This window comes from Lampetra planeri, chromosome 39 (assembly GCF_965212315.1).
Source record: "Lampetra planeri chromosome 39, kcLamPlan1.2.h2, whole genome shotgun sequence".
Taxonomy (NCBI): Eukaryota; Metazoa; Chordata; class Hyperoartia; order Petromyzontiformes; family Petromyzontidae; genus Lampetra; species Lampetra planeri.
Genome location: NC_136145.1, coordinates 7,548,742 through 7,560,804, shown reverse-complemented (window position 1 = coordinate 7,560,804; position 12,063 = coordinate 7,548,742). Strand labels below are relative to the sequence as shown.

Genomic DNA, 12,063 nt, shown 5'->3' with positions numbered 1-12,063 from the left:
TCGCCATACGGTCAGAAAAAAAACAACAACATATTAATCAAAATTAACACGTATTATATACTAAAGTAATACAAAAATTACTACTTGCTGTTCGACAGATCGTGTCCGTGCTGTGTCACTGTGATGTTCTTGCTGGATCATGTTGTGTTCACCTGCTTGCCCCTGATTGTGTTCATGCTGTGTGTCTCTGTGGTGTTCTTGCTGGTTCGTGTTGTGTTCACCTGTGTACCCTGTGTTGTGTCCATGCTGTGTGTCTCTGTGTTGTGTCCATGCTGTGTGTCTCTGTGTTGTGTCCATGCTGTGTGTCTCTGTGTTGTGTCCATGCTGTGTGTCTCTGTGTTGTGTCCATGCTGTGTGTCTCTGTGTTGTGTCCATGCTGTGTGTCTCTGTGTTGTGTCCATGCTGTGTGTCTCTGTGTTGTGTCCATGCTGTGTGTCTCTGTGTTGTGTCCATGCTGTGTGTCTCTGTGTTGTGTCCATGCTGTGTACCCTGTGTTGTGTTCATGCTGTGTGTCTCTGTGGTGTTCTTACTGGTTTGTGTTGTATTCACCTGTGTACCCTGTGTTGTGTCCATGCTGTGTGTCTCTGTGTTGTGTCCATGCTGTGTACCCTGTGTTGTGTCCATGCTGTGTGTCTCTGTGTTGTGTCCATGCTGTGTACCCTGTGTTGTGTTCATGCTGTGTACCCTGTGTTGTGTCCATGCTGTGTGTCTCTGTGTTGTGTCCATGCTGTGTACCCTGTGTTGTGTCCATGCTGTGTACCCTGTGTTGTGTTCATGCTGTGTGTCACTGTGGTGTTCTTGCTGGTTCGTGTTGTATTCACCTGTGTACCCTGTGTTGTGTTCATACTGTGTGTCTCTGTGTTGTGTCCATGCTGTGTACCCTGTGTTGTGTCCATGCTGTGTGTCTCTGTGTTGTGTCCATGCTGTGTACCCTGTGTTGTGTCCATGCTGTGTGTCTCTGTGTTGTGTCCATGCTGTGTACCCTGTGTTGTGTCCATGCTGTGTGTCTCTGTGTTGTGTCCATGCTGTGTACCCTGTGTTGTGTCCATGCTGTGTACCCTGTGTTGTGTCCATGCTGTGTGTCTCTGTGTTGTGTCCATGCTGTGTGTCTCTGTGTTGTGTCCATGCTGTGTGTCTCTGTGTTGTGTCCATGCTGTGTGTCTCTGTGTTGTGTCCATGCTGTGTGTCTCTGTGTTGTGTCCATGCTGTGTGTCTCTGTGTTGTGTCCATGCTGTGTGTCTCTGTGTTGTGTCCATGCTGTGTGTCTCTGTGTTGTGTCCATGCTGTGTGTCTCTGTGTTGTGTCCATGCTGTGTGTCTCTGTGTTGTGTCCATGCTGTGTGTCTCTGTGTTGTGTCCATGCTGTGTGTCTCTGTGTTGTGTCCATGCTGTGTGTCCCTGTGTTGTGTCCATGCTGTGTGTCTCTGTGTTGTGTCCATGCTGTGTACCCTGTGTTGTGTCCATGCTGTGTGTCTCTGTGTTGTGTCCATGCTGTGTGTCTCTGTGTTGTGTCCATGCTGTGTGTCTCTGTGTTGTGTCCATGCTGTGTGTCACTGTGTTGTGTCCATGCTGTGTACCCTGTGTTGTGTCCATGCTGTGTGTCTCTGTGTTGTGTCCATGCTGTGTACCCTGTGTTGTGTCCATGCTGTGTGTCACTGTGTTGTGTCCATGCTGTGTGTCTCTGTGTTGTGTCCATGCTGTGTGTCTCTGTGTTGTGTCCATGCTGTGTGTCTCTGTGTTGTGTCCATGCTGTGTGTCTCTGTGTTGTGTCCATGCTGTGTGTCTCTGTGTTGTGTCCATGCTGTGTGTCTCTGTGTTGTGTCCATGCTGTGTGTCTCTGTGTTGTGTCCATGCTGTGTGTCTCTGTGTTGTGTCCATGCTGTGTGTCCCTTTGTTGTGTCCATGCTGTGTGTCTCTGTGTTGTGTCCATGCTGTGTGTCTCTGTGTTGTGTCCATGCTGTGTGTCTCTGTGTTGTGTCCATGCTGTGTGTCTCTGTGTTGTGTCCATGCTGTGTGTCTCTGTGTTGTGTCCATGCTGTGTGTCTCTGTGTTGTGTCCATGCTGTGTACCCTGTGTTGTGTCCATGCTGTGTGTCTCTGTGTTGTGTCCATGCTGTGTGTCTCTGTGTTGTGTCCATGCTGTGTGTCTCTGTGTTGTGTCCATGCTGTGTGTCTCTGTGTTGTGTCCATGCTGTGTGTCTCTGTGTTGTGTCCATGCTGTGTGTCTCTGTGTTGTGTCCATGCTGTGTGTCACTGTGTTGTGTCCATGCTGTGTGTCTCTGTGTTGTGTCCATGCTGTGTGTCTCTGTGTTGTGTCCATGCTGTGTGTCACTGTGTTGTGTCCATGCTGTGTGTCTCTGTGTTGTGTCCATGCTGTGTGTCTCTGTGTTGTGTCCATGCTGTGTGTCTCTGTGTTGTGTCCATGCTGTGTGTCTCTGTGTTGTGTCCATGCTGTGTGTCTCTGTGTTGTGTCCATGCTGTGTGTCTCTGTGTTGTGTCCATGCTGTGTGTCTCTGTGTTGTGTCCATGCTGTGTGTCTCTGTGTTGTGTCCATGCTGTGTGTCTCTGTGTTGTGTCCATGCTGTGTGTCTCTGTGTTGTGTCCATGCTGTGTGTCTCTGTGTTGTGTCCATGCTGTGTGTCTCTGTGTTGTGTCCATGCTGTGTACCCTGTGTTGTGTCCATGCTGTGTGTCTCTGTGTTGTGTCCATGCTGTGTGTCTCTGTGTTGTGTCCATGCTGTGTGTCTCTGTGTTGTGTCCATGCTGTGTGTCTCTGTGTTGTGTCCATGCTGTGTGTCTCTGTGTTGTGTCCATGCTGTGTGTCTCTGTGTTGTGTCCATGCTGTGTGTCTCTGTGTTGTGTCCATGCTGTGTGTCTCTGTGTTGTGTCCATGCTGTGTACCCTGTGTTGTGTCCATGCTGTGTGTCTCTGTGTTGTGTCCATGCTGTGTGTCTCTGTGTTGTGTCCATGCTGTGTGTCTCTGTGTTGTGTCCATGCTGTGTGTCTCTGTGTTGTGTCCATGCTGTGTGTCACTGTGTTGTGTCCATGCTGTGTGTCTCTGTGTTGTGTCCATGCTGTGTGTCTCTGTGTTGTGTCCATGCTGTGTGTCACTGTGTTGTGTCCATGCTGTGTGTCTCTGTGTTGTGTCCATGCTGTGTGTCTCTGTGTTGTGTCCATGCTGTGTGTCTCTGTGTTGTGTCCATGCTGTGTGTCTCTGTGTTGTGTCCATGCTGTGTGTCTCTGTGTTGTGTCCATGCTGTGTGTCTCTGTGTTGTGTCCATGCTGTGTGTCTCTGTGTTGTGTCCATGCTGTGTGTCTCTGTGTTGTGTCCATGCTGTGTGTCTCTGTGTTGTGTCCATGCTGTGTGTCTCTGTGTTGTGTCCATGCTGTGTGTCTCTGTGTTGTGTCCATGCTGTGTGTCTCTGTATTGTGTCCATGCTGTGTACCCTGTGTTGTGTCCATGCTGTGTGTCTCTGTGTTGTGTCCATGCTGTGTGTCTCTGTGTTGTGTCCATGCTGTGTGTCTCTGTGTTGTGTCCATGCTGTGTGTCTCTGTGTTGTGTCCATGCTGTGTGTCTCTGTGTTGTGTCCATGCTGTGTGTCTCTGTGTTGTGTCCATGCTGTGTGTCTCTGTGTTGTGTCCATGCTGTGTGTCTCTGTGTTGTGTCCATGCTGTGTGTCTCTGTGTTGTGTCCATGCTGTGTGTCTCTGTGTTGTGTCCATGCTGTGTGTCTCTGTGTTGTGTCCATGCTGTGTGTCTCTGTGTTGTGTCCATGCTGTGTACCCTGTGTTGTGTCCATGCTGTGTGTATCTGTGTTGTGTCCATGCTGTGTACCCTGTGTTGTGTCCATGCTGTGTGTCTCTGTGTTGTGTCCATGCTGTGTGTCTCTGTGTTGTGTCCATGCTGTGTGTCACTGTGGTGTTGTCCATGCTGTGTGTCTCTGTGTTGTGTCCATGCTGTGTGTCACTGTGGTGTTGTCCATGCTGTGTGTCTCTGTGTTGTGTCCATGCTGTGTGTCACTGTGGTGTTGTCATGCCATTTTTTATGCCAGTGTGGTTCTCGCCGTGCAGCATTTCGCGATGCAATTTGCACAAACGACGCTCCGCAATTATTATAATTGCTATTATTGATATTTACGAGACAAAACGCTTCGCATTGTTACGTTTTACTTATTCACGTGGGGCCCTATTTAAAAAAAAAACCTGACATTTATCGACCGCCCCCCACCGTGGTAAATTTCTCGATGCGACTCCGGGTTTGGCGGAGTGGCCGCACGTTTCCTCTGCCCACCGTCTGCTCCCCACCCCCCCCCCACTCTGCCCCCCCACCCCGGTGGTGCCGTGGCCACGCAGGTTCGTGTGCCGCCTCTACTGGTTCCCGCTCAAGGTGGTGCACACCACCGCCGTCACGGTGCTCACCGTCATCCCGAACATGCCCTTCTACTTTTTGTTCAACTCCCTGCTCATCATACTCACCGGCATGAACGTCTACTGGTTCTCGGTCAGTCGGAGCTCCCCCCCTGCCACCCCCCTCCACCCCGCTCCACCCCCCAGGTTCTTGTCAAATAAAATAAAAACTCGCCCAATTATTTCAACTGCCAAGCACGGGAGATTGAGTCGAAACCGGCGACCCTCGGTATTCTAATCGCAGTCCGCTCGTCACGTATTTACGTGTGTGTAGAACTTCTTTCGCGGCGTACGTAGACAACCGCGCTGAACGGAGTTGCGGGGCAAGGACAGCAAACTAAACACTCAAAGCGGTGCTGAAGAAATGAGTTTTCAATCTAGATGACGACGATTTATAAGTGCATATCGGAAGCAAGACCATTCCAGACGGCCACAGAAGGGCATGCAGTGACCGCCGTCTTGTTTACCACGCTACGCTCTGGACCCGGGCCACCCGAGTTTGATTCCCGCTCGCGGCCGCCAACACCAGCGACGATTATCTGAACCGATCCTGGGCCCTTCCCTAGGTCAACTCGGCCTCAAATACGTACCCGGTGCGGTGTGTGTATGTATATTGAACTGCTGTCGCACCGTACGCAGCCAGCCGTGCTAACCGGTATGTAAACATCGCCACTGGGGAGACAAGAGGCGGCCGAGCGTGTGCAACCCTGGGGGTAACACGCAGAGCGTTGCACAGATGGATTCAATAATCCATTGCTGTATTGCCACTTGCTGGCCACCTCATAGCCCCAGACTATCACGTCCCGCCACTAACCAGGTTCAAGCCCTGCTTTGCTTCGGAGTTCTGACGAAATCGCACATATTCAAGGTGGTGTGTCCAGAGCGTTTATGCATGAACACGCTGCACACTTTGTACCTCATTAATATTGTATGCACAATAAGCTGTTGCAACGGCAACACTGATAGACGATAGATATTCTTTTTTACGTTGCATCATTGACAGGAACAGTCGGTCCAGTAGATAGCGTGATAACTATTGCGTGCGTGTGTGTGGGTAATGATACAAATGTACGGTTGACCTTTCTTGTCTAATACATTCTTGTGTAGACTCCATGCAGCCGACATCGGAACATCTAATCAGAGGCCGTAATAGCTGCCGGTTTTAACCGTTTGGACTCTCAAATGTGGAAAGAGAAAGAAAAAAATACCTCAATTATTTTACCCGTACAGACGTCGCACAGCCGCAGATAAGCAAAGCGCTGGGGAAAAAAAACCGAATAAATCCAACGAGGTTACGGACTCGCTGTGAATTCTCAGAATGTGGTGTTTCGTTGCCTTCTGGAAATGCAGCATTAATCTGTAAGCTTATCAGGTAAATACAAAGGGCACACGTGGCAAAGAAAATCGCCTGTCAGTTAACCGCAAAGTTGGCGGGGGCAACAGCAATCTAAGAACTCCGACCTGCCCAAGCCCATAAACACGTGGCAGAGGTGTCGTTTTATTGTCTGATCTGTTCCCTGTTACCGGCGCCCTCACCCCTGCCCCCTCGCCCCGTAGTTCATCGTGGCCTTCGTGGCGAAGGTGCTGACGGGGCAGATGAAGGAGGTGGACGATCTGCGCGAGTTCGACGTGAATGAGCGAGTGAGCACGGGCCCGGAGGGGGAGGCGGCGACGCAGGGGGAGCGTCGGTCTCGCGCGAAACGCGGCAAAGGAAAAGGGTGAGTGAGCAAGGCCGCTTCCCCGCAGTTTCCATCCGAATCCGTCTTTCGCTCCTCTGCACCTCTCGCGTGGCTCTTCCCAGTTTTTTCCTTCCGTCAATCGAGTGAAAAACGGTTGAGCAGATGGCTAGGATGGTGTGCCTTTCCGGGCCCTTCCCCCCTCAACCATTATATATACGGAGTGGTAGCTCTTGTAATCTCTCATTTATTTGATACAGCTGTCGTGGCTGTGACGGTTCCACCTGAAGACGGAAGCTTGTGTTGCCTCCGAAACGTCGTGATTTATATTTATTTATTTATTTTACTTTTCTTAATTTTAATTTTTACCAAAAAAACCTAAGAATATGAACCGCACCTCTGTTTAAAAGTTGATCGCACTGAAGACTGCAGGCCGCACGTCCACCCATCGCCGTTTGTCATTTGTTCCTCACTCGCAACACCGGTTCCGCAGCTGTCAACTCAAGAGGGAAATGTTGAGCAAAGATTGCAAAGTGTGTGACCACAGCGGCTTCGTGAACTCGCCGTTGCGCAATGTAGAATAGACCAAATACCAAATGTGCATGCTTATTTTTTTAGTCAATTGGCTCTTTACTCCCCTCCTCCATCCCGGATTTTTCCACTCGCACTATCACGGCTGTGCCATCAGAACAATCCAGAAGTGGAGGCGCATTTTATTTCTTTGGACAACGGCACTGAAACAGCGCTCCAGTTTTTGTAATTGTCACGATTTAGAATGTTTATTTATTTATACTGGTAGGAACCTCCTGGTTCCATCAGCCCACAGGGGATTATTGTGTCTGTCCGTCCATCGTGCAGGGAGGGGCTGGGTGGGGAGGGAGGGGCTGGGAGGGGAGGGGCTGGGTGGAGAGGGGCTGGGTGGGGAGGGGCTGGGTGGGGAGGGGCTGGGTGGGGAGGGGCTGGGTTGGAAGGGTGGGGAGGGGCTGGGTGGGGAGGGTGGGTCTGGGTGGGGGGTGGGAGGGGTGGGGCTGGGTGGGGAGGGGCTGGTCACCCCGTGGTGCCCTTATAAAACTCAACGTTTAACCTACTCACGCCGGCTTGTGCCCGCCCTCACAGTCGGCCATATTTGCGGAATACACCACGCCGCCGTTGACCCTGCAGGCCATTGACCGAGCAACCCAACGTCACTACCAGCTCCCTCCGCAGCAGGAATGTGTTTACTGCATTCAAATCACGATCATCCCGGATCTCTTCACCATCTGGACTAATGCCTCCCCAAGCCAATGCCATCCGTCGTGGTCCTGCGATATATAGCGGCGAGCGAATGAGCATCGGCACGCGAGCGGTTTTAACCGCTCCGTCTCCGTGGTGGACGTAGCTTCGGGGCGTCCGTCCTCCCTCCTTTGGCTGCCACCCTGTCGTCAGTCTCGCTCGCCGGCCGTCGATCGTCCACTCCAGCGACAACGCGTCCTGCCCCAGCCCACGTTGTTTCCTCATTGGCCAACGCGACGTCTGTAACGTGCATTTGGCTGGCCATCGAACAAAGGCGGTGGTCACCGCATGGCGTGCTTTTCAGATGCGCTCCTGTGGCCGTCTGGAACACTCTTCCTTCCGATATTAGGAAGCCACTGGAGCTGTGCATTTTTAAATCATCTAGATTGAGAACCCATTTCGAACTGATTTTTGTGTTTAGTTTGTTGTTTTCCCCCTCCGCACCTCCAATTAGCACGCTTGGCTTTGTATTGTGCGAAAAAAGTTCTACGTAAAAATGTTCTCTAATCCACGTGACCCTCTTTCTGTTTCTCGCTGTAAGCGCAAGCGGACACTTTCCACGCTCCTTTAAACACATTTCGGCTTTCGTTCCATTTTTTTGTCAATGTCCAGTATTTGCGATTCATACGTCATAGCAGGTAATATACACCGATTAAACACTCTTTTTAAGGGATAATGGTATGTTTACTTTGCACCGTCCTGTTCAGCTTTCCAAAATCAATGAAAAATATGCTCTCGTCCGGCTCTTACGTCATTATTTTTTTAATCGGTCCACCTTCAATAACCTCCCGAAGTAGACACACACACGCACACGCACATACACACACACACGCACATACACACACACACGCACGCACATACACACACACCGCTCTGCTGTGGCCTCCACTCGCGTCCCCTCCGACAGATTCCCTCGTTGGCTTCGCGAACTTTGTAGAGCACGCGCGTGCCACCTTCGTTGTTGTTGTGCTTCTCGCGCGGATTTATCGGTGCGTTCGGCAAAGCTCGCGCCGAAATCACAAACCTCATCGGCGCTTTCTCCCCCTTCCCCGTCGCGTGCAGCGAGGCTCAGGAGAACGGCCTGCAAAGCGGCGGTGGCAAGAAGCAGCAGTGAGTGCGAAGTGCACGCTGCCGGGAGGCGCCCCTGCGACTTCTCCCTCTGCGCGTCTCCGACAAAACCATGGGGGGGGGGTGGATCCGGCCGCAAAAAAAAACCCAAAGTTTCTTTCCCCAAGCCACAGCCACCGTCCTCCCCCTTCCTCCGAGGGATTTGGTTTGCTCCACAGCTGACTGCCGGTCTGCAAGTGTGAGAGTTGGTCACGGACCATTCCATTTTGAATCGAGGTGGGGATTTTTTTCTTTTATAATTCGTGTTTGGGGAGGAAGAAAAAAAACTGGCGTTCCGTCCAGCTATTTGCTTTCCAGCCGGCGTGTGGCCATGCTGCTGTTGGCTGGGGGAGTGGCGCCCTTGTGCCAAGAGTCGGAATTCGCGGAGTCAAAAACGAAGATGCGGGGGAGGTTTAAAATTGTTTTGTTTTCCAGCAGCAGTCTCGGGCTTGGAGAAGGACGCTTCCATTGCGACGTCTTTTTATCCTCAGCAGGCAGACTTCTGTCAATGACAAACCCCTTTCAATGAGCACCGTTGTGTTGAGTAAACTTCACGTGTTTTTTAATTGACATCTCTCTCCGCTCAGCGGACGACACTGTTTACAGAGTACGTGTCATTTTTTAAAATATTGCTTCATGTGTTTTAAAAAAAACGAAACAGAGAAAGCGTGAGAGTTAATCTTGGCCCCCCTCCCGCCCCTCTCGTTTGAAGCTGCTCTCTAGAGACATCTGGAGCCCGTGGTTGTTATTGCACATTCGCCACAATAGGAGCGAATGTGTTGTCATGCCCTCTGCCCCTAGTGAACAAATACGCCCTCTTGTGGATCGATCCCGGCCTTTGCGTGCGAGCGTGGCTTCTTCGAACAATAACGACACAAATTGAGAAGCAAACGAAATGAAAATGAGGGGGGGGGGGCCCTTTGCTAGTGGAGTGGGGGGCTGTCAGGGGTTAGGGGTTAGGGCTAAGGTCAGCACGAGGTAGACGGGTAACAATTCACCTCCACTTCACGTGTGATTCAAGGAATTGTCAGGATTCTGGGTAACGTTTTTTTTTACGAATGTTTTTTAAATTCTCATTGTGGCTTGTTTGTTTTGATTGTCGTTCCGTCGACGTGATTTGAATTATTAGTTACTACACGCATAATTTTATAAATGTATCATGAGCTGCACGATCGCTTTTTAATCGATGGGTCAATGTTTGAATGCTTCGTGACAGTGATAAGTGTTGCTTGTCGGTTCTGGGTCGGTTGTGTTTCCGGGATATGGCGAAACTACAACGATGTCATCCATGATTAAATCAACGATAATCCTACTGCCCGCTTTGCAAGATATATCACTATTATCTTGCCTCATCAGAAAACTTTCTCCAATATTTATTTTCCTTCCAGAAGGAATATTACATGGTTCGGAATAAGAGTTAAAATAAAAATGCAACGTATCACGCACCGTGTAATGGGTGCTTTATAAACACGTGTTCCTGATTGACGGCATAGTTGGTTATGTAACGCCACCGTTATAAGCAATCGGACACATTTTTAAGTCCCGGCGATTTCCGTCGACTCGTGGTGGGATTGTGTTGAGCGAAACTGCAGTCGAAGATCTTTGAAGGAGCGATATTCTTAATTCTTGATCAAAGGACTTCAAATCAATGAAAACAATAATTAAAAAAATTGCAATCGTACAAGGAACTGCTATTGCGATACTCATCCTAATTTTAATATCGTATCGCGATCATGAAACTTTTTTTTTCATATAGTGGCAACCCCGGGGTTATGCATTAGCTTCGCGTTCGGTTGGCTATCACGTGCTGGGGATCCTCAAGCTGCTTGCCATCATCATCACCACCACCGTCCGGCCTTCTCGCTCATGCGCCGATTTCATGTTCATCGCTGGCATTTGCAGAGCCATATTCTTAGGTTTTTTCCGGTAAAGTCACGTAGGTAAAAAATTAAAATTAATAAAAAATAAAATAATTTATTTTACTTTTATTAATTTAAAATTAATAAAATAAAAATAAAATAATTTATTTTACTTTTATAAATTTTAATTTTTTACCTACGTGACTTTACCGAAAAAAACCTAAGAATATGAATCCTTGCAGTCACGAAAGCTTCAAATCTAGAATTTGCAGAGCCGCCAATGCCAGGCGGGGTGGCTGGGATGGGTGGGTGGTGTGGGGGGTCCATGCAGGGGTGTCTACGACATCACGCACACACGCGTACACACAAGACACGCACGCGCACACACACGCACACACGCGCGCGTGCATCTATCCCCCAAGGCATCGTCAAGCTCGGCTCCTGGTTTCGGCCCATTAATCACAATGACCTCGAATTAAGCCCCATCGGAGGGGGAGGGGCTGTGGATGGGAGGGACGGGTTGTGAGCGGGCTTGGCTATGAGAAGATTAATAGTGGGGGTAGGGGGGGAACTTGAAATTGTGTGGGACAGAGTTTGCACGACGCTTTTGCAACCTTCCCAAGTCTGATGATGACCAAATCTACAGCCACATTACCGTAAACGCGCCCAACCTCAAAAGCCAAAGCGGGTTCGAACCTCGTGAGGTCTCGGATGGGTGACCACCAGGGGCTTGCCAGGTGTTGTGTGGCCAGGAGATGGCAGTGGTGAGTGTGTGTGACCCCCCCCCCCCCTGATTTGGTAGTCTGGTGTTTGTTTTGAATAAGGGCAAACACTCATTTAAGGAATTGGCCAAACGTGCCAAAAGCTGTGGGACCCTCCTGAAAAAAAGAGAGCCTTGAGACTCACGCTTTCCTGGTTAAATAATTTGCATTAATGTGCATGTTGGTGTGTTAGACGTACACCGATGGACGATTGATGAATGAAGGATGTGTCCATGTTGACCGCTGGCCAGACGAGTGGTGGGTCGTCTCGCAGAGATAGCGGTCAGATGTCCAGTCCAGGGCCTGAAAGCGGTGATGAACTCCTGTGAACAATGACTAGCAAAGTCGCACCGCAGTGCGTGAATCGTGTGCAGTGAAACCCGGTGTGTTAGTGGCGGTTCGGTCTTCACTGTGGCCCTCTCTCTAGGAGAGAATTTCCCCCGGTAAATGTGTCCCCCTTTCAATCCCTAAACCCCCTTTCAGTGTTACTGATCGGGAACGGGCGTTTGGAACAGCGGTGTTTTGTTGTATTAAACCGTGGCAGGAATTAAACAGTACAAACATTGAACTTTGTGTGTTTTTCCCACTTTGTTTTTGGCGTTCGTGTTTTATATTCGGGGAAGCAAATCGACGTTTTAGTCACCCTGGCCAATCCATCGCAGGACACGGCGTGTGTTCTGTTATGAAAACTACACAGAACCTAAACCAGTTGTGACAAAACTCACCATACCAGCTGAGCAACACCAAATGCCCGAATGTGTATCGATCATCCTTTGGGTGAGAATGGCAATCATTTATTTTCAATTGTGCCACGGAGTGGTGGCGCTGCGGTTAGGGCACCGCGCTGTCACCAGCCCATCGATCCGAGTTGTTTTTTGTTTTATATTCTTAGGTTTTTTTCCGGTAAAGTCACGTAGGTAAAAAATTAAAATTAATAAAAGTAAAATAAAATAAAAATCACGACGTTTCGGAGGCAACACAAGCT

General features: G+C 49.7%; 1 protein-coding gene across 2 annotated transcripts in view; it reads left to right on the top strand.

Moving 5' to 3' along the window:
* LOC144731572 (ceramide synthase 1-like) overlaps nt 1–11,646 on the top strand; it is a 33,314-nt gene extending 21,668 nt beyond the window's left edge. For both annotated transcript variants that reach the window (XM_078612721.1, XM_078612722.1), the window contains 3 exons: nt 4,350–4,497; nt 5,961–6,121; nt 8,414–11,646. In XM_078612721.1, coding sequence (XP_078468847.1) covers nt 4,350–4,497; nt 5,961–6,121; nt 8,414–8,465 — 361 coding nt within the window. In that variant the 3' untranslated portion in view covers nt 8,466–11,646. The remainder of the gene's footprint in view (nt 1–4,349; nt 4,498–5,960; nt 6,122–8,413) is intronic.
* Nucleotides 11,647–12,063: the final 417 nt, after the last annotated feature.